The sequence below is a fragment of the Physeter macrocephalus genome, chromosome 15, assembly GCF_002837175.3.
Source record: "Physeter macrocephalus isolate SW-GA chromosome 15, ASM283717v5, whole genome shotgun sequence".
NCBI classification, from domain to species: Eukaryota; Metazoa; Chordata; class Mammalia; order Artiodactyla; family Physeteridae; genus Physeter; species Physeter macrocephalus.
This window is the reverse complement of record NC_041228.1, coordinates 71,976,796-71,998,755: the sequence shown is the minus strand read 5'-3', so window position 1 is coordinate 71,998,755 and position 21,960 is coordinate 71,976,796. Positions and strand designations below refer to the sequence as shown.

At 38.9% G+C, this 21,960-nt stretch overlaps 1 protein-coding gene across 3 annotated transcripts in view; it reads left to right on the top strand.

Annotated features, from left to right (window-relative positions):
* NKAIN3 (sodium/potassium transporting ATPase interacting 3) overlaps positions 1 to 21,960 on the top strand; it is a 560,708-nt gene that overhangs the window by 395,388 nt on the left and 143,360 nt on the right. For all 3 annotated transcript variants that reach the window (XM_055091171.1, XM_055091170.1, XM_055091172.1), the window contains exon 4: positions 20,584 to 20,781. In XM_055091171.1, the coding sequence (XP_054947146.1) occupies positions 20,584 to 20,781 (198 nt within the window). The remainder of the gene's footprint in view (positions 1 to 20,583; positions 20,782 to 21,960) is intronic.

The window sequence follows — 21,960 nt, the reverse complement described above, 5'->3', positions numbered from 1 at the left end:
AGCTACACTGTGAATTGACCTGTGTGGACCACTTGTTCGGGAACTCCAGGTGTCAGTGTCTTTGCCTTTTCTGCTTTGAAATAGACCAAATTCCTGAGGAAAAAAAATCTTCCAATTTCTATCTAGAGGAGAGGGATCTAGGAGCCAGCCTCCTGAGAACCAGTTAGGGACAGAGGCTGGGGTCTTTGCGTTCCTTATTTGGCATGCATCTGATCATGAATCCCCACGTTGTCAGCATGGTACATCCACCCTCAGCTATATGTAGCATTCAACAGATCAAGAGCCTCCATTTTCCCTCTCTAGTGAATACAACTCCAGACTTTGGTGGGGAGGAGGAACACGCAGCAGTGAGGGGCAGAAGACATCAGAGGTCTAACTTGTTCTCAGACAGATTCTAACCAGGCTGCTAATTTCAGAACCATCCTCTTTACCTCCGCTCCAGAAGTAACTGATGCTTTTTATGACTCTGCAAGTGTAACTTGGGTCTGTCCCTATCTTTCCCTACTGACGTTGGTTCCCACTCATCCATTTGCTTCTGCCTTTCAAAACTGTGTGCCCTTTACCTCCTCTCATGTTTTCCCCATCCTTGTGGATTATGTCTTTAATATATATCCCTTTATACTATAGTTTTTGTAAGTGTGTTTTCAATATCCCATCTTAATAAGAGACCAAGATGGTATAGTTTTCATTTTGATTCTCTCATAGCATGTAACAATGTCTTGCACAAAAGACATTTGTAGACATTTGTAGGTATTTGTAGAATTGAATAGATGAAGACTTTAAATACATCCAAAACATAGTACTACAGCCTTTTCCCATACTAGAGATTTATGTATTTGACAAATTAATATAACTAAATATCTCTCTTCTTCTCTAATAATGCAACATATAGATATAGCTCCCTAGGTAAAAATCCGCAATGGAAAAAGTTAATAGTTTGAATGGGCATTTTATCTACTCCTGTGTTCTTACCTATTCAACAAATATTTATTGAGAAAGCACAATGTCACTAAGAATTACTGAGATTAATGTTTGCATTTGGTTACATAGCATGTCTATTATGAATTGGATATTTTTCAATTAGTAGGAATATCCCCTAAATGAAACTTGTAGGTTAAAATTTGTTAACTCCCAAAGATTGAAGTAAACAGTTCTATGGTTTATATGTGTCAGTAAATAAGACTTTGATATATAGAAGCCCTCATTCTATTACTAAATTTAATAATGCAAATGGAGTTATAGTTTATTGCTTCTATAGAAAGCTTCATCAGTTTCTGAGAGGACTAGAAAGCTAATTGTAATGTATTTGGAATTTTTTTAGAATCAGGTGGTTATTATTAATGTTTATTTCAACCAGAATTATACTTAAACCCCGAGATTTTTACAGATCACAGTTTCAGTTTATGCAGATAGTATATTTCCTTCAGGGTATAGTAGTAGATATTTAACTTTTACACTTGGATATTTGATCTATACAAGTTTATGGTTCAGCAAGCAATATAATTTGCCAGACATGTCTCCATTTTTCATTTCAGAAATAGACCAATTGCTTGTACAATAGTATGGCATTTTTTATGTAACAGTTTGCTCAGACTATAATTTGTTTTCATTTATAAAAAGGTATGAAGTTCGTATTCAGACTGGTTTATTGAAGGAGTAAATCTTTACATAAACCATGACAGTATTATTTTTTAGTGTATATAATTTTTTTTTTTTTTTTTTTTTTTTTTTTGTATGTGGGCCCTCCTCTGTTGTGGCCTCTCCCGTTGGGGGACACAGGCCCACGGGCCCAGCCGCTCTGCGGCATGTGGGATCCTCCCAGACCGGGGCGTGAACCCGGTTCCCCTGCATCAGCAGGCGGACGCGCAACCGCTGTGCCACCAGGGAAGCCCTTTTTTTTTTTGAGTGTATATAATTTTTTAAAGAAAAACAACACGCTATGATAGCTTTAACTCATAAAATAGAAAGGACTGCTTTTTTTCTTTAAAAGTGTTTAGTAATTGTTTTATCTTTTATATCACATGTATATTATTTTGTTTAAGAGAAAAAATTAATTGGAAAGAAAACTACCAAATTTCTTTGAACATTTTCTATAGGCCAAATATTCTGCTAAACACTCTATATGGGTTATGTCATTTAATCCTCATAACAGCCCTACAAGTTTATTGTTATTCACATTTTATGGATTAGAAAAACACCAAGGCTCAATAATAAATATAATAAAATAATAATAATAAAAATAATAATGTTTAAAGTCACTAATATTCACTAAATATTCGTGAATATGAGCTCTACTTGGGGCACTGTTTTAAGTGCTTTGTATATATCATGTCGTCTGATCCTTACCACACGTATGAAATAGGTACCAAGATCATTCCCATTTTACAAATGAAAAAGGGAAAGGATACTTTCCCTCAGAAGGGAAAAAAAAAATAACTGATCCAAAATCACAAGGCCAAATTCAAACACAGGTAGCTGCATCCATAGTCAGTGCTAAAATATGACTCTTGGATCCCTTGGGACCATTATTATGCTGGGAGTAACAGAAACTCTGACTCAAAGTGCCATAGGCATTAAGGGCATCTAGCATCTCGCATCCCAAAGCCCAGAAGTAGAGCAGGTCTCAAGATTGGTTGATGATGCGGTGATGTCATCAAGGACCCAGGTTATTACTATGTCTGTTTTGCCACTCTTGTCTGGCTTCCAAAATTAGGTCTGCTTCTTACTGGCTATCAATTTAAGCAAATTACTTATACCAAGAATGAGCCCAAGCATATTCAATTGTAACTGAGAATGACAATGTTGCAGTATTGATTTAGGACTGGAAGCAGGAAGGCTGCAGCTGTTCCAGGCTTCATAACTGGGTACCTGTTTCATTTTTCTCATCTACACAGTCAGCAGAATAACATCACCTACCCCAGGAGCTGTTGCGAGGATTAAGTCAGTTAAAATACATAAAATGCTAAGAACCATGGCTGGCACACTGTAAGTGCTACGTACGTGTTAACTATTATGGTTGTTGTTTTTCTGGTTATGCTACTGTGACAATGTCCAGAAAAAAGCAGTTTTAGTGGCTTCATAGAAATGAAAAAATTTTTAGTCCTGTAGCAGGTTTTTTTTCCCCACATCTGCCTTATGGGAGTTGGGTTTCAAGCCTTTCCCTTGAACAGCCACCTAATAGGTCAACAGGTTTACCGTAGACTACATACAGTCAGGACGCCCCAGAGCTGAGGGTAGTCACCTTGCCCGAGGCCAGGGCCAGGCAGGGATGGGGCATAAAGAGACAGGCTCAACAACCTTTCTCATCTACTGTGAATATGATGTAGAGGCTGTTAGCATTGGTGCCTCCGAGGAACTTGGCGTAAGACGTAACGAAAAAGACAAGGAGCAAGTCAGCGGCCTGAGTCTGCCACCTTCCTCTGCCATTTGGTTGAAACACTGACTCCTCATCCAAAAATCGGAACTTGGTAACCCAGGGTCATTTTGACTGAGTGTGTGCATGTCAGTGCCCCCACCGCATCCCTCCAGAAGCTGCACAGACAGCCAATGACCTTCCCAATAAGACGAGATCCCATTCCACAGCTCTTTCTGGTCAATGATACAAAAGATGCTGTGCTTCCCTGCCAGGCCCTTCAAACAAATGAGAATAATAATACACATCCTCCTGACTGGATTTAAGAATCAAATATGATCATATGTAGAAATGCTCTGTGAATCTGTAAGACACAGCAATAAAGAATGGGGGTTAATTTACCCCTATAGGACTTCTGATCCATCTGCTAGGACGACAGATTAGTCCTTTCCTGATAATGGATTGATGGCAGATGCACAGCCTTAGAAGCTATGTTGCTCATTAACCCGCGACACTAGAATCTTAGTTATAAAAGTGAGCAACTTCATAGAACGCATATTAGCGAGAACATTAACGAAATGATTAGGATTTAATGTTTCCTAATGGGCTGTTATATCCTTTTTTTTCTTGAAGTAGATTAAAAAATACATGAATCTGTGGCATAGAGATTAATATCATTCTAAAGAGCTGGCATCAAAACACTCACAGACACATGGGGAATTGCTCCCTTTGGCCTGGAAACTGGAATTCTCAGAAAAACGCTTAGAGAATAGCAGCTGTTAGGAATCATCTTTCAAGAAGCCCAACCAAGGGACTTCCCTGGTGGCGCAGTGGTTGAGAATCTGCCTGCCAATGCAGGCGACACAGGTTCAATCCCTGGTCCAGGAGGATCCCACATGCCACAGAAACTAAGCCCGTGCGCCACAACTACTGAGCCTGTGCTCTAGAGCCCGTGCTCCACAAGAGAAGCCACCGCAATGAGAGGCCCACGCACCACAACGAGGAGTAGCCCCTGTTCGCCACAACTGGAGAGAGCCTGCACACAGCAGCGAAGATCCAATGCAGCCAAAAATAAGTTAATTAATTAATTAATTAATTTTTTAAAAAAAGAAGCCCAACCAGAATTTACCTAGAAATTAACACCTGCTATTGAAGATACGTCTAATATGAAAAATTAGCAAGGAGGCTATATCTACAGTTTTATTATAGTTTCAATTCTACTTTAAAACTGCCGTAGCAAAAGAACATTTGATCAGGAGATACATAGCACTGAGTTTTACTACAAATGAGGGTCTGACTACAGCTGAAAATAGTGTCACACTCAGAAGTTTAAATGTGAAGAGGCCACAATTCAGTCAGACATTCTGTGGCTTGAATTGTTAAATGGTCACACTTACCTATAGAAAGACTATTTCTGTTCTAGCTAACGTATTTATTTTGGAAATATTTCACTGAGTCATTTTCCTAGAAGTATGAGCATATTCCCTATAACACATTAAGCTTCTCAAATTTGAAATGTGATTTTTATGTCTGTCTATGCTTTACTCTTTGTTTCATCACTTAGTGACTTCTGCCTAATAAGATTGACATCGTAGTACAAGAGTCTTCATTTAAAAAAAACTAAAGCTGTGTTTTGTTTTGTTATATAATTTATTGTAATTAAAGTTGTATTTTTACAATACCAAATGATGAATAACCATTATCCAGCTAATTTGATCAAGAGCTAATTTCAGATTCTGAGTTCATTAAGTTAATTTAAAAGTGTCAATATTTACATATTCAGATTAAGGTTCTTATTAAAGAAGTATTTAGTTTTATTACTTTCTTATAAATATGCGTTTCTGCATGAGTATAGAAAATGAGATTTGTAAATAGAACTTCAAACCTTTTAAATTTACTAAACAGTGATTTACCCCCCACAATCTTCATGATGGTGAATCAGATGGCAAAAATTACAGGTCTAAGAATAACGTTTATGGCTTTTCCAAAACATGACTTTCTATCCATTATCTCTTAGACTCCTTAAACCTACGATCGGGGGTTTTTTTTGGTTAGTATGGCATACTACTTGTAAAACAACCTCAGCAAAAAAAGGGCTTGTGGTTAGATAGAAGAACCTTTTCTTGTTACATCCTTGTGGAGTGAAAAACTGTACATATTTGACAAATAAGTAATTCCCTAGTACTTTAAGTCTGGGATCACACCTAAGGGACACCAGGCTAGTTGACTAAACTCTGAAAAATATGGTCAAACGAATTATTCCTTGATAAGTTTTTAAAAGACATTTTAAAGCATCTTGTTTAACTCATGCAGCATTTATCCTCAATGTATTAAACCAATTTATCTGCATAAACACAGTGTAATTTACATGAATATTATTCCTTTTAACATGTAGTTGAAAATATTCAATTGTGGCAAAACCATTTTTCAAAGTAGCCTAGCATAACACAGGTGCAAGGCAGTCAATTCTTTATTCCAATGCCAATTCTCCTTATTAGCTGCTGTCTAAAGCAAACTTATCATGTCTATTCTGCATAATTTTTTTTTGTTTTCTTCCTTTGCTATTTTTGTTTATATAGTACTTCCTCACCCTAAGATAAATATTCATGTTTTTCTTCTAATTCTTTTATGGTTTATATTTTATGTTTAACGCTAATACATTCAGAATTGACCATTTCATTTTCAAGTGTGTGTATTTTTTTTACATTTTCTTTTTTTTAATTGAAGTAGAGTTGATTTACAATGTTGTGTTAGTTTCAGATGTGCAGCAAAGTGATTCAGTTATGCATACATATATACCTATTTTTTTCAGATTCTTTTCCCTTACAAGTTATTACAAAATATTGAGTATAGTTCTCTGTGCTATACAGTAGGTCCTTGTTGGTTATCTATTTTATATATAGTAGTGTGTATTATTTACTTTATTTAAGAACAACTAATTCCTTCAATGAACATTTATTACATACTCACTCTATGTTTGGCACTGTGTTTACGAAAATGAATCCACGCCAGGTCTTGAGAAACATAAAATCAGAGGGTAAGGTAGGCCATAAAAAGATAAACTACAATGTGAAAAGGGTCAAAGAGCAGGAAGAAGACACAAAGCTTTGCCAATAGTGGTAGCTTCTCCACTGGCTAGGGTTTTGCTTCTTGGTGCAGGTAGGATGCTGAGTTCGTAGAGTACTCTCATGACAAAGCTGGACTCACATTAGCAGAAAAAAGCAGGTGTACTATTGAATATGAACTGGCTGTGTCCAAGTCTGGACAAAGACAATAGACAAATGTCATTAAGTAGACATTGCTGCTGCCACTCCCACCTCATAAGTCCAGAAAGATCAGAATATTATGATTGCCTTCCAATAAATATTAGGCATAGGATCGCCCTGGGAACTTCTGCAGTGCTATGTTTAACCTGTGTGTGATGTGGAAACTGGGTCAGAGAAGGCTTGTTGGGAATCTATCTTTCCTTCTCCTTTCCTGTATAAGTCGAGCTCCCTACATGCTCCTGCACGTTATTCTGCTTCTCCTAGTGGTGGGACAAGAGGCATGGGTGGCAGAGGGTAGAGTCGGGAGCACGGGTGAGGCAGAAAGGTAGCGAGGATCTGCCATCACGCCGTTAAAAATCTAAGAACCATCAGAAGTAACTTGCATTATAAAAATGGACCCTCTTCTTGTCGATAAAGTTCTTTACTTACGTTCATTGGCAGCTTTGCATTGACCACGAGCCTGGTTGCATTCTCTCGGGAACTAACCTTTGACACTTTCATACACATGAGAAGCTTTGAAAAGCTCTGGAATGACCAAGTCTTAAGAATCCCTGTCCTGTAATCAGCTGAGAGCTTGTCTAGTTTTTTTTGTGACTGAGCATCTGGCTTTGTTCTCAGTTGATTCTGAGCAGTATGTCCACGAAGAATCCATTTGTCTTATGCTTTGTCTGACAGGTAAATTTCAACCATCACCAACACTAATGCTGTGGGTTGGTTGACACTCTCTAATCTTCTGAATATATTTCCATCTGATGCAAGAATTGACCTGGCAAAAAATTATCACAAGTCACACACAAACACTGAACAAAGCCTTCATTTTATGTGTAATTATGACCAAATTGGGTATTTATCAAACTAAGAAGCTGTAATTTATACATCCCCAAAGTGGAGTCTTTTTTTCAATACTGAGAATAATTATATAAATGGTCCAAAATGTTTTCAATAACAATTCCTGGTATTTTATTATGAGATGATGGCCTTAACATTTATGCATTCACATTAAATTACAGGAACATTTTTATTTCTAAATGTTAATAAATAACTGTGCATTGTGTAGTGCATTCTATTACAAGATATCTGAACTTGAGAACAGGACTCATGGTCATAAGTAAAATAAATGACCAAAGAAGACTATGAATCATTACATAGTTACAAAAATCCTCAACAGAATTATTATCTTGTATTGATAATTCCAATTCTTTCTTTCATTCATTGTATATAATACATGGCTCTGACCCATGGATTCCAGGTTTACTGAATATCCCCATAAAATTCTCTCTTCCCCTGGGCCCAGACGATGGATCTTTCTCTGAAAATGGCAGCATTTACTTCCTCTCCCTTTTTTCCTTCTAGCACTTTTTGCCACTCTCTATTCCCCAAAGCCAGTGATGGCCCAGGTTACCCAAGCCATCAAGTTACTTGGCTTTCTACTGCAAATTTGTCCCATTTGTTGGATGACTCAGAGAGAAACGACTGCTTAGATTCTGGGCAAAGGGGGAGGAGTTGAGAAGAGGAAGGAAACTGGTCTTCCCCACGTCACCTTGTCCACTAGAAAAGGTGGCTGCTGTCTTGTCACTAACCTCTCACTCAGCTGTACTTTTTCTGAGTTATGTGATGTCAGTCCTTCCTTACCCAGAATGCATCTGGTATGTCTTACGCATCTACCCCTTCCCTTTTTCGTGGATCTTTACTGAGGACCATGTAGTAGCACATACTGCTTTCTGATACAATGTGAGATCCTGGGGAGGGGATCGTTGGGAAGTTTCTGCTGTTGTAGAATTTATGTCACACAGGCTTTCCAAGTCCAGTGCCCTTTTCATGGCCTAGTGTGCTTGGGGTAATAGACCCCTTGCCAGACTCACATCTAGAAGCTGACAATTTAAAAACATAACTTTCCCCAGATAGAGGCAGCTGTGCCAGATAGCGTAATCCTTTGCCGAAGACTGCCTCAATCTTAAAATATAAGGGAACTCCCTGGACTTTTAAACTGGAACTTTATGTAACTTGCCTAAAGTATTATAGCACTGCTACTTGGCACATGGCTTGGGATTAGAGAATGTTAAAGAGGTAAATGAAGATGAAACTACTTAAGGATACACAGAGAATGCAAGTGTCTGGGCTACTATTTCAATTCTCCTTTGACTGACATTTAAAAAAAAACAAGTTTTAAGTCAGCCAATAGCCTGCTACCCAAATTGAGATAATTGTTTTTTAACAGTGAGCCTATGATTAGGCAGACCCTGCCTTTCAGTCTCACTTGCTGGGTCTGTGGTACAGCTGCTGCCTTTGAGGGCTACAGGGTCTTCTTCCTCAGCTAAACATGGCCCCAGAAACATTGCCCTTCACGGAGGAGACAGACACCTTTAAAGGTATAATAGTTTTGAAAGTAAAAAGAAAAAAAAAATCTTCTCCTCTTTGATCTATTTCTGGAACGTCTCCAAACTAACTGTTGTGGTGCTAGACTTCCTCAAAAACTGTATATCTCATTCCCAGACTCAGAGACAAAGAGCTGGACCCTTGATTAATGAGATTTTCCAGCCTCAGGGACTGTGTGGGAATATTCTGGTTACTGATTGGATCCACCCTCCATGTCCCCAAACTGTGGCCCGTGCACCATGCCTTTCAGTATGCACGGAGCTCCCAATGCACAATGCTTATTCTTAAATAACAATAAGATGCCATCACGCCTTGTCATTGGTTGACAAAATGCTCAAAGCATCATTCTTAAAGGAAAACTATATCAGACTGTGTGAGTCACTTTCTACATAAATGGCTCTGAATTAAAGTAGTTGTAAATACCTTTGTTCTGCATTCACCAATATATTATAATTAATATAGATTGTATACTTTTCGATTACAAAGTGCTAATGAAGAAAATATGAAATTTGCACTATGAATATGAAAAATGCACTATGATGAATAGAGAACAATTACTATAAATAGCATTTCTGTGAAAGAGATGAGCAAGGAAAAACGTATGCATTCATTCTCAGAGAAGATCCTGTGACCTAATAAGATGTTTAAATTTATAATGATTTATATATAAGTACAGTAGGACTATCTTATTTATAAGGAGGAAACCTACACTGTTTGAAGTCTCTTTGGGCAGAACATAGACAGGCATTGTTGCCACTTTAGACACTATAAACGATGTAGCTACAATAACTACCCAACATCCATTGAAGATGCCATCTGGTAAGTTGCCCCACAGAAATAATCCCAGCTCACGGCAAGAGGGTTGTTTGGTGGCCCGCTGCGGAAATGTCAAAGGGAAGAGGTTTCCTACTTTGGATAATAGTGTGTGTATTCATCTAGGTACTTATGGAAAGTGTAGCTAAGTGTGCTTTTGGACAAGCTGGATATTTTAAGAGTAGCTGCTATCTGTAAGGACAACCAGAAATTAATATGTCTCCCCATGATCTGCAAATTGAAAAGGATTCAAATATTCTTTGGAAAGCTTCAACTTCAACTCTAAGGAAGAGCTAAAAGTGGTCTTTACTTCATTTAGGGAAATTAAAATTACTGGGATTAATCATTGCAAGTAAGAATTCACTTTATAATATGCATTAATAGTTTGGAAGCACCCTGAACTCCTTAGGACGCTAGGAAAGAAAACCCCATGACTCAGCCATGGGGTTAAAAAAAATGCCCTTAAATATCATTCCCCCCCTAAAGAATTAATAGTGATAAAATAAACAATGTCCTTTGCGGCCACTGGGCCTTATATACTTGTGGAATATCTGGCTAGTGACACTTAATCTTGTTTAGACGAAAGGCAGAGAGCTAATGCTGACATGAAGCATCTCCATACTTGGTGTGATTACTTATCAGCCGTATTAGGGGATCTGTGGAGACAGGAAGAGAGACAGTACTCTCAAAATGAATATCGTGGTCAGATGTGGGCTTTTATTCTCAGCTCAGCGCCTGCCCCACAGCAAAGTGAATAGCCCCCCTTCCCCCAAACACGTGCACACATATACACACCGAGATCTGTGGAACCCTAAAGACCCCAGTGAGGAGGTGAGCAAGAAGCGTAGGCTAACCCCCGTCCTACTGCTGCAATAGAAATCCAGCTCTGCATTTGAGTCCTTGCCTCTGGAATTTCCAGATCCCAAGAGGCTCCCTCCTGCAAGCCTTCCAAGATGGTTACTCTGAAACTTGAGACTGATGGTGAGAGCTAACCTGCCAGAGAGGTTTTTACCACATCCAAGTTTGCAATTAATCAGACCTCTTTCCAGCCTTCACGATTATTTGAGCAAAGGAAGCAGCTGAGAAAAAAGTCTTCTTTTGCAGAGGGTTTTAAACCACACCAGCAGCTACATCCACAGATCAAAAATACCAGTATTGGGGCTTCCCTGGTGGCGCAGTGGTTGAGAATCCGCCTGCCGATGCAGGGAATACGGGTTCGTGCCCCGGTCCGGGAAGATCCCACGTGCCGCGGAGCGGCTGGGCCCGTGAGCCATGGCCGCTGAGCCTGCGCGTCCGGAGCCTGTGCTCTGCAACGGGAGAGGCCACGGCAGTGAGAGGCCCGCGTACCAAAAAAAAAACCCAAAAAAACAAAAAAACAAAACTGAACTATAGCACAGGCTCAGTTGTGCTCCGCAACGGGAGAGGCCACAACAGTGAGAGGCCCGCGTACCGCAAAAAAAAAAAAAAAGAAATACCAGTATTATTCAATTTATCCGGCTACCTTTGAAAAAGGGAACGACTAAAAGGCTCATATGACTTTTCCTTTTTTTTTTTTTTTTAAAGAATCTACCGGATTAAAACAAACATCTATTTTTCTCAAACAAGGAAATTTCCAACCAAAATTTTAAAATAAGCAAGGATTTTCTTTTCAGACAGTAAACTTGGCAAAAAACAGATTGAATAGAAACACTTCTGTTGTGCAAATGAAGTAAAATGTGTGCATACATGCACATGCAGCATGAATTCTGAATACAACAAACTATAAATATAACACAGTAGTACAGGCGTGAAACACAAAGGTAGCACCATTTAATGGTCTCAAAATCCCAATTAGCATAAAAGGCATAACATTGTAATCAAATAGTTATTGATTAACACAAAGACAGAGAAGCCAGATGTGTTGAATGGGCTTGGTAATTAGCTAAGTAAACTACAGGTGTTTAAAATTCATAGATTACAGCAACATGTACACTTATTGTTAAAAAATCATCTGTAGGCAAATCTTAGTGTCGTCAGGTGCAGCAATTACATACCATAAAAGTCAGTATCTGGGAATGTACATTATACTTTCACAAATAATATTTGAGGCATCACTGGCATGAAGTGGTTTTTTCCATTGCATTGAAAGGTTGTTGCATTCTCTGCACAAATGCTCAGCTTTGAAAGGCTATTTTCGCAGGCACATACCTGGTTCTGCCCTATGCACCTGATGCACATCAAAAGTGGGGATGGGGCTTCCCTGGTGGCGCAGTGGTTGCGCGTCCGCCTGCCGATGCAGGGGAACCGGGTTCGCGCCCCGGTCCGGGAGGATCCCGCATGCCGCGGAGCGGCTGGGCCCGTGAGCCATGGCCGCTGCGCCTGCGCGTCCGGAGCCTGTGCTCCGCAACGGGAGAGGCCGCAAACAGTGAGAGGCCCGCGTACCACAAAAAAAAAAAAAAAAAAAAAAAAAAGTGGGGGTGAATTGGGAGATTGGGATTGACTTACATGCACTAATATGTATAAAATAGATAGCTAATAAAAAGCTGCTCTGTAAAAAAAATTCAAAAACTAAAACTGGTAACAAGTTTTTCTAAGTGTAACTTACACGTAAAAAACATTTTAATTAAAAAGCCACTACTGTATATATTCACAGTAATAAATTCAAACAATACAAAAGACTTAAAAAGTAAATCTCCTACCCCAAACCTTCAATGCCTCTCCCCCAGAGGCAGCCACTACTAAGTATGTCCTTCTAGAAAAGTTCTGTGCATATGGATTTTTAAAAAGTGCACACATATGGATTTTTTTTAAAAAGCAAATCAGCATAAAACAAGACACGGCTAATGAATGGACAACTACAAAGTAAACACGGATAAGAGAAGGGGAGGTTGACATTTAAAAGGAAAACAAAAGTCTTCCTGCAAATTGCAGACGTTTGTAAATTTCTGCTGTATTTCGCCTACCCCCCCCCCCCTTCAAGGTGGGCCTGCAGGAGGTGGGCTTCATTTGTATCATTTCCTCTAATGGGACTAGTGATTTCTTTAAAGTCATTATTAGAAAACTGGGGGTGGGGTGGGGGGTTGTTCGTTTGGTTCCTTCCACAGCATCCAATGGTTTTGAAAAGAAATTCAACCTTTCACCATGGTTCTTTTCCTCCTAGTTTTGCACAGTGTCTCAGTTATTTTAATAAACACATGAGACAGATGGCTGATTCTCTCCATACTTACCTTTCTTAAAAAGTGCATTTGATAATGCATTCATACTCAGGAGTGGGACCACTAGGTCATAAGGCATACATTTATCTAGCTACAGTGGATATACACAACTTTTTTCAAAGTGGCTGCACAAATTCACACTCCCACTAGCAATTATGGATGTTCAGTGACCTTCTGGGGTTTTTTTAGGTTTTCTCAATTCTTAAATGAGTTTGTGCCTCAAAAAATCCAGTAGCTAGGCTCGTTCATTCGTTTGACTTAAAATATTGAGCTGTTATTGTGAGCTTGGCACTTGGAAAGCAGTGCAGGTCATAGTTGGTTTATAATCTGCCATGTGAGTCAGCAAGCTTGATTATAGAAAAAGTAATGTGTCATCCCCACCCAAACAAAGATATAAAATTACGTGAAAGGACCAGGCACTCGGGAGAACATAGAATATTAACAGTGTGTTTTTCTGCCTTTCTTTTTTGAGTATTATGCAATCACAGATTTTCATTGATTCAGTGTGTTTGGTCTGCCTCAGTCATTATCCTTTTTAATGGTCAAATTATCACAACTTTAGCCAGTGATAGACGCTTCATACTGGCTCCTATATCCTTTTAACATGACTCATCAATTTTAAAAAATTTTCTTAATTTCTAGCACAAAAATATATTGCACACTCTGCTTATTGCTTCCTGCGCCACACCTGGATTTAGCATTTCTCAGGGAATAACCTTGGTTCTTCTTAGCGAGGGGTTGTTTTAGAGAACATGAACCGGAGGTGCTCATTGCTACTGGGGTGACACAGTTTCTAAGCCATTTCAGTGGACAGAGTTCACACACACACACACACACACACACACACATTTTATATAATGATTTTAAATCATGAGTGCATTTTGATATTTTCAGTTCAATTTTAACATCATGTATTTTTTAGCAGTGGTACAATTTTACTTACATGTATAAAGTGCCATGCCTACAGTACCAAACCTTCAAAGACTGAGGGGATAGAGCTTATATTAATCCTTTAAATAAAACAGTGAATATATACACTTACAGACTAAAACTGTACTAATCCTAAAATTCAGCTAATCCATATATGAATATAACTAAAAGACTCAGCAATAGAGTTATTTTTATCAAGTGCTGTTTACTCTAGGACTAAGGTATTTGACTGAATGAATTAAAAGACCACAACAAAATAAATGAACACAAACATTATACCTTTTATGAAAATTCTATACTTAACAGTATGACTGAATGCACTAGAGCCACAACTCAGAGCATGATAATAAAAGTTGTGTAGGTAACATCAGGAGGAAATTTAAATGAATTGATTTCATCATTCTTAAGGTTAATTGATAATGGGTAATATTTTAGTTCTCATTTCTAAAGTAAAAAAAAAATGGATAGTAAAATATATTACTAAAATTTATGTTACTAACAGGAAGAGCAGTAGACTCTGTTTTCCAAATTACAGTAATTACACCTATTTTCTTTGATCCCATAACGGTCTCTTTTCTCTTACACTAAAAATCCTTATTTTTAACACCATTTAGTGTGATTACTTATTTGTTTTAACCCACATATAAGGAAAATGGTTTGAAAATGGCAAATTGATACAAATACACTGGTAAATACTGTTTTTGTGCCCCATCTTTCCCCCCCTTTACAGGGCTGTGGTGCCCACTGCCCAACGGTTGGTGTTGGTGGCTCAGAGCTGCCCTCTTCTTCAGAGAGTTGCCATCAGCAGATGGGAGCCTTCCTGCTCAATCAGAAACAAGTCTTCCTTCATTTATCTCTTCTCATCTCTAGATGCTATCCTACCTCCAAAATATGTCTCCCCTCTCTGTTCTACCCCCTCTACTGCCGCCATCTTTCTCCAAGTCACCTGACCTGCTACAATAACCACCTTACTGGCTTCCACTTTTCCATTTAGTCAAATCCATTCTCTATACAGTTCTTAGAATGATCTTTTAAAAAATGCAAAGCAGGCGATATCAATATTTGACCTCCCAACTGGACTTTGAGTAAAATCCAGACTTTATCATAGCTTGTTTCCTACGTCTTCAATCTTTTCTTGTACCACTTCTATCCTGACCTCAACTTCATTCCAGCTATGTGGGCCCTCAGTCAGTCCCTGGAATACTTACTTAAACCACTTTGCCATCCCATGAGCTTTGTACTTGCAGTTCTGTTTGATTGCTATACTCTTTCCCCAGATCTTCACATCTTCTGGTTCTTTCTCAACCAACAGGTCTTCGCCCAAATATCAGCTATTAGAGAAGCCTTCTCTGCCACCTTGTGTAAAGTAACTCCATTCCTTATCCCAATCACTCTCCATCACATTACTCTCTTTCTATTAGTTTTTACAATGTATAATTATTTTTGTCTACTTTAATTATAGTTGTTTACTTTATTACTTGTTTTCTCCACGAGAATATATGTTCCATGAGGGCAAGAATAAGATCTTCTGTTCACTTTTAAATGCCAGTGCATAGCTTATTTTAGAAACTCCATAAATATCTGTTGAATAGATGGATGAGACTTCACGGCTTCCTAAAGTAGTGCAATCTAGGGGATTAAGCTCAAGATTGAAGATCAAAAGCTTGACTGCTTTCAGCTCTGCCTCCGGCCTCTGATCAACAGTAGACAATTGAAAAGCCCTAGCAATACCTAGTTGTAAGGATAAGAAACAGAAAATCAAAACGATCAGTGGCTGCTCCTCGCTCTGCAGACTGTCCTTTATATTCAACACCAGTGGCATGGGCCTAAATAATTACGAGGTGCTGTGGCTTGCAGGAAGAATCCTTTAAGAAAGCAACAGTAGGGGGCTTCCCTGGTGGCACAGCGGTTAAGAATCCACCTGCCATTGCAGGGGACACGGGTTCGAGCCCTGGCCCAGGAAGATCCCACATGCCGCGGAGCAATGAAGCCCGTGCGCCACAACTACTGAGCCTGAGCTCCAGAGCCCGCAAGCCACAACCACTGAGCCCACGTGCCACAACTACTGAAGCTTGTGCGCCTAGAGCCCGTGCTCCGCAACAAGAGAAGCCACGACAATGAGAAGCCCTCGCACTGCAATGAAGAGTAGCCCCCACTCGCTGCAACTAGAGGAAGACCGCGCACAGCAACGAAGACCCAAAACAGCCAAAAGTAAATAAATAAGTAAATTTATTTTTAAAAAAAAAAGAAAGCAACAGTAACTGACAAACACTTTCAAATGGAAGCTTGAAAACCTTTTAAGCTTATCCCTAAGAGCTGCTTTTAATATAGAAAAATAACGTATAATTGTTGATATATCCATAATTAAACTGATGCTAAGTCTTTGTATAATGGGCTCCAAACACGTAAACCTCACTACCAAGCACTGTGTTTGTCCTTTATGATATAGATCTACAGTACTCTCTGAAATGTTTGGTGCTTCAGTGAAAAGAAAATTAGAAATGTAAGACATTTGTTTTAATTTTTCTAATTCCTATTGAGATAAACAGTATTTCAAAAGAAATTTCAACTGACATGAATTTAATTATATAAATGTAAACCCAAAGCTAACTCTAAAATTGAGCAAAATGTATTTTCTTAAATACATGTGGACATCTCTTCAAAGTCACATTTTCACTTCCAGATGGGCTGGCTTATGACAAAAGACAGTGAAAAGACAGAGTAGATAGCCATACAAAATTGGATTCAATGACCCTTCCAGCCACAACTAAGGAGAAAGGAAAAAAATGATTATTAGTAGTTGGGAGTCCATTTCTAGAAATAAAGAGGATTAGCTAAAATTAAATTAGATACATACCAAAAAAAGCAGAGGATTAAAAGAACAAAGAAGAATAAGAGAAAGACTAGTTCTTTGATTAATGAAAAATTATATAGTGGTCTACTGTAATAGAAAGTGAATATTGAATTTTTCAGGATGTGAGCCTATTCCAATACTGTAGCTACACTTACTGGGAATAAAATGTGGGCAGGCATATCCACATACACAGTTAATGAGCATTTCAAAGAATTCTGGAAATTCGTTGTGGTTTTTTTTTTTTTATTCAAGTACTTGAAGAAAATGGGAAGTTTGAGATTCACACTAATGAGATGAAAGGGCTTTTAAACATTTAGTATTTAGTTGAGTACATATTCAGGGAAAAGCAGTGTTCTGGAATAATTTTAAGTCATAACTTTGTGAGTATGAGTAGATGCACGGATTGACTCTTGTTCTTCTTGTCACCCCATGTTCTTACTACCTGGACTCCCAACTTCATGAAAAACACCGAATCCTCTCTTCTCAATCCCCTCAATTCCTTGAGATGCAGTTTTTCACTCCCAACGCTCTCCCGGCATTGCATTTTGTAAGGTCCCCATTGCCCACCACTCAGCAAATTCAGTGCTGCTTTTTGTTGTTGTTGTTTGTTTGTTTTATTTTAGGAGGAGTTTTTGCCTCTGGCATTACCAACTTCCCTGAAATTCTTTCTCCTGTTGGCCTGGACATGCTCTGTCTCTCCAGGCTGTCCTCAAACCTCCCAAACCCTTCATGGTTTCTTCTCTCTCTCCTTGCTTTCTTCCTCCTTGTTTTACAAACTGTCCCTTGGTAATCACATACACTTGCATAAATACAAATACCATTATCCATATCTCTTAAATACTAAGGACAATGGCAAAGACATCAGTTGTCAATTTTCTTAACAACTCAATTATTTTTAAGGTTACTTTGTTGACCTATGGTTTAGCACTAACCCATGTGTTTGAAAACTACAAGCTTTGATATGATAGCCAAAATGTCAACAAAATAAATGAACTTCTGCATTTATTTATTTACTTTTTCTTTATTAAAAGATCGTAGTTTTCTGAGTTGCATTTCCTTTGACGTGCCCGACATAGGAAATTGAGTTTATTATGTGTTAAGGTGTTTTTTAATGTTTGAAATCTAACTACTGAAGGAGATAGAAATCAGACGCAAACGTGTGATAAAATTTTATACCAAATTTAAGAGGTCTAAACTTTAAGTATAATTTGATGCTATCGATTTTCTCATTCAAATTTTAATACAGTCATTGCAAAGAATAGAGCAGTTTATAAACATGTTATAGTGCCAACAAATCAAGTGAGAACTGCACTGAGAGATTTCTGTGAGTGTTACAAATATGTATTATTAGTTCATAAATTTACTTTTATTTTATTTGGGTAATATAAATTTCAGTCAAAGTCATACTGAAAGGAACTTACAGTCCTGCAATAGAAAAGGCCACTAGGTAAGAATGCGTAAAGAATAGAAATTGCTATGGATTTTGAGATCATGCTAGTTTATCCTGAACCTAATGAATTCTATTAAAATTGGAAATAATCGTTTTTCTGTAGTGACCAAGACTAACTATAAGAGATTAAATCTGCTGGCCAGGAAAGGAAGCAAAATGCAGTTTGCCTGTAGGTAAATTGCTTTGTATGAAACTGAATTCACTTGCGAAAGCAATTATATTTTTCTATAACATTTTCCCTCCAGAGGGTAACTGCAAATGATACGTGTAGCCAACCAACAACCCAAAAAAAAAAATGATGTAAAATGTTTTATTATCCATAAAATTCTGTAACTGTGAAGGTAACTGAATGATATGTGTAGCAAACCATAACCAAAACAATCAAACAAACAAAAAAGATAGAAAATGTTTTATTATTGATCTAATCAGAGGCATACTTACAATGGTACTTGAATTACTTGAGTTGAGGAGAATCTAAAACTGTGAAATAACTGCCTACCAGCCGAAACTGGAAATGTTTCTCACCTTGCGATGTGGGTACCACATACAGCAGGGAGTAACAGCAGGCGAGGGGCTCCCACGCTGGTTGTATTCAGTCCCAGACACCTAGAAGTTCAAGAACTTTCCATTTCACACCAGCTTCCCCTAAGTTTTCAGAGTTCCCAATTTCTGGTACTTAGGAGTGTCCTATGCCACTGAGATGGGGACTTGCCCTCCAAGGGGCACTGAGAGGCACAGATGTGCATTATCTGTGCTGCACCATCAGTGGGTGGCCCCTGGGCGGCTGAGCAAAAGCCACGCGTGGTGTCCACTCAACAGGTCCCCCTGGCACCAGTGACAACAAGCTCGCGTGGAGTGGAGGCTGGGACACGGACCAGCTGACCTGCTCCTGCGTCCTCGGCCCTCCTCCTGATCCACTGTCCCCGGTCCACGGCCTACAGTCCACGAGCGCCCTTGCCATCTCTCCATCATCACACCTCCTCCTTCCTGCTCCACACGGGCAGCTGTAATCTTTAGCTTATCTGGGAGTCGAGAGTCTGGTTCCTCATCTATTCTTTTCAAACTATTGTTTATGACAAAAACGTTATAGCCCTAGTTCTTCGTGGCTGACACTGCAAATACTAAGGGGCATCTCTTGAGGATTAAACACCTGCACTGGTGTTTCTGTCAAGAGCTCTGAAAGCCTATTTTGATATGTAAAAGTCAAGGATTGCCTTCTTTGTTCTTTTGCTCAGCTGTAGTGGCATTTTTTTGGAAACAACTTGGGAGGAAGGATCTAGCTCCCTTCAGGGTCTGAGGAATTGTAAGGGGTTGGGCAGGGGAACATAGTCGGTAATGGGATAACATCGCGTCACAGCTAAAAGTACAGATTGCAGAGGGTCAAGTCTGGATCTACCACTACATAGGCAGTTCATTTAATTTATTTATTAACGAAGTTGGGCAATTTATTTCGCCTTTCTTTCCTCACCTGTTTTAGTTTTGTTTTTGTTGTTGTTGTTGTTTTATGATCGTTATACAACAAATACTACAAACCTGGTGTCTTAAACAACAGAAATTTATATTCTCATAGCTTATTTTCAGACTTTCCTGGACTTGTGGCCACATCACTCCAAGCTCTGCCTCGGTGGTCACACTGTCCTTCTATTCCTCCTTGTGTCTGTCTACTTCCCCTCTGCCTCCTTCTTATAAGGAGACATGTGATTGTCTTTAGGGCCCATCAGATAATCCAGGATAATACCCCCATCTCATGACCCTTAATGCAATCACAGCTGCAAAGTCCTTTTCTTGCCATATAAGGTAAAATCCACAGGTTCCAGGGAGTAGGACATAAATGTATTTGGGGGAGACCATTATTCAGCCTACTGTAAGTTAGGATGATGATAGTACGTTCAAGAACACATAACATGTGACAGGTACTCAGAACAATGTCTAGCACGCAAAAAATCTCTCAATAAATGTTAGCGCATGATGGTGATGCCAATGGCAATGGAGCAACAAGAAAATACAGAAGAAAATTTCGATGTGGACAATATAATTTTTAAATAAACATAGGAACTTTTAAATAAACATGTCATCTCTGGATTTTTGATGTGTGCTAACCTTGAAATGTTATTATTCAAAGAATTATATCACCACATTGAATAACTATAACCGATGTGAAAAATGAGCTATTTCATTTAGCCATATGATACATGTCGCCAATGTTAACTTTGTCTTTTGTCACTTTTTACTTGAAATTTAAACCATTTCAACAATTTCATTCATCCTGAATTCTTCCTAAGGTGAAAATCAAAGATGTGATGCGATATGATTGTCTCCTTTTGCTCTCTTGTCTCCTTATATCCTAGGATACGGATCTAATGACATTCAACATCTCTGTACACCGGTCGTGGTGGCGGGAACACGGGCCTGGCTGTGTCCGAAGAGTGCTGCCCCCGTCAGCCCACGGCATGATGGACGATTACACGTATGTCTCCGTCACCGGCTGCATCGTCGACTTCCAGTACCTGGAGGTCATCCACAGTGCCGTCCAAATACTCCTCTCTGTAAGTATCACGTTTGTGTCATTGTCCGATCAGGACTCTCTTTAATGGCATTTTATATCTAAACTTTCTGTCCATACCCCCCCACCGGTAGATAATGCCATAGATAAGCACACAGAGAACATCCTTTAAACAATGGAAATAGCAGCGATGATGCTAACAGTAGTTATGCTTGATGGCAGGTGACATCTTTTTCCTCTTGGTATCCAGACACTTTGTTTTTAGAACCAGTTAGTTGCTGTAGTTTCTAACTCGAGATACAATCCCCACAATTCAGTGGAATAGTACCACCATCCCCCAGAAGTGGTGCATTGCCCATTCACTACTGTGGGCTCTTCTCCTAATATACTTCTACTGCTGCAACTACTTCTAATGCATTCTTTTATTAAGTCATGTTAGTTCCAAAGAAAGAAGGATGAAAATACACCCGATGTCTTTCTCAATCTAATAAACCTCATATTTCAAATAATTATTTCTTAAGAAAACAAATTCCTCCAGAGAGTCCTACACATTTTAGTGGCTGGAATTGGTTGTGAGGATACATTCCATATAGAGAAACAGAGAGGCAATGGTTTGATTGGACCACAGAAGGCTTATGTGCTAGGAATTCCTTAAAGACATTTTCTTTCCACCAGACTGTCCCAGCCACAGTTTGATCACTCTGTGGAGTGGAATTAATTTAAGATATATACCATCTTCAAGAATGCTGTTTCTTTGAGATCCAACAAGGACTTGGCATTTTGTTTGAGTCAATATACAATAAAGCTGTTCTCACAACACTTTTCACATGAACCAACCATCTCAGTTCTTCTTTCCAGCTTGGTAGAGTTAGAGTCAGAATGAGAAAGACAGGCTCAATAGTAAATAAGTAGATGACAGAAGTACGAGAGGTGTATGTCAATGAAGAAGGTACCTTGGAATTATTTCCAGAAAGAACTTTAGGAGTCCCTGCTAACGCTTCCTGAATCTGTTATCTACTGCTGTGTAACAAACTGCTCCAAACTGTTAATTACCTAAAACAGTATCAGTGTGTTGCTTAGAGTTCTGTGGCTCAGGAATTTGGGCAGGGCTCAGTTGGATTGCTCTGCTTCACATGGTACTAGCCAGGTCACTCCCGTGAACCTTCCACCAGGAGCTCTGCTGCGGTTAGAATATTCTAGAAGTCCTCACTCATATGTCTGG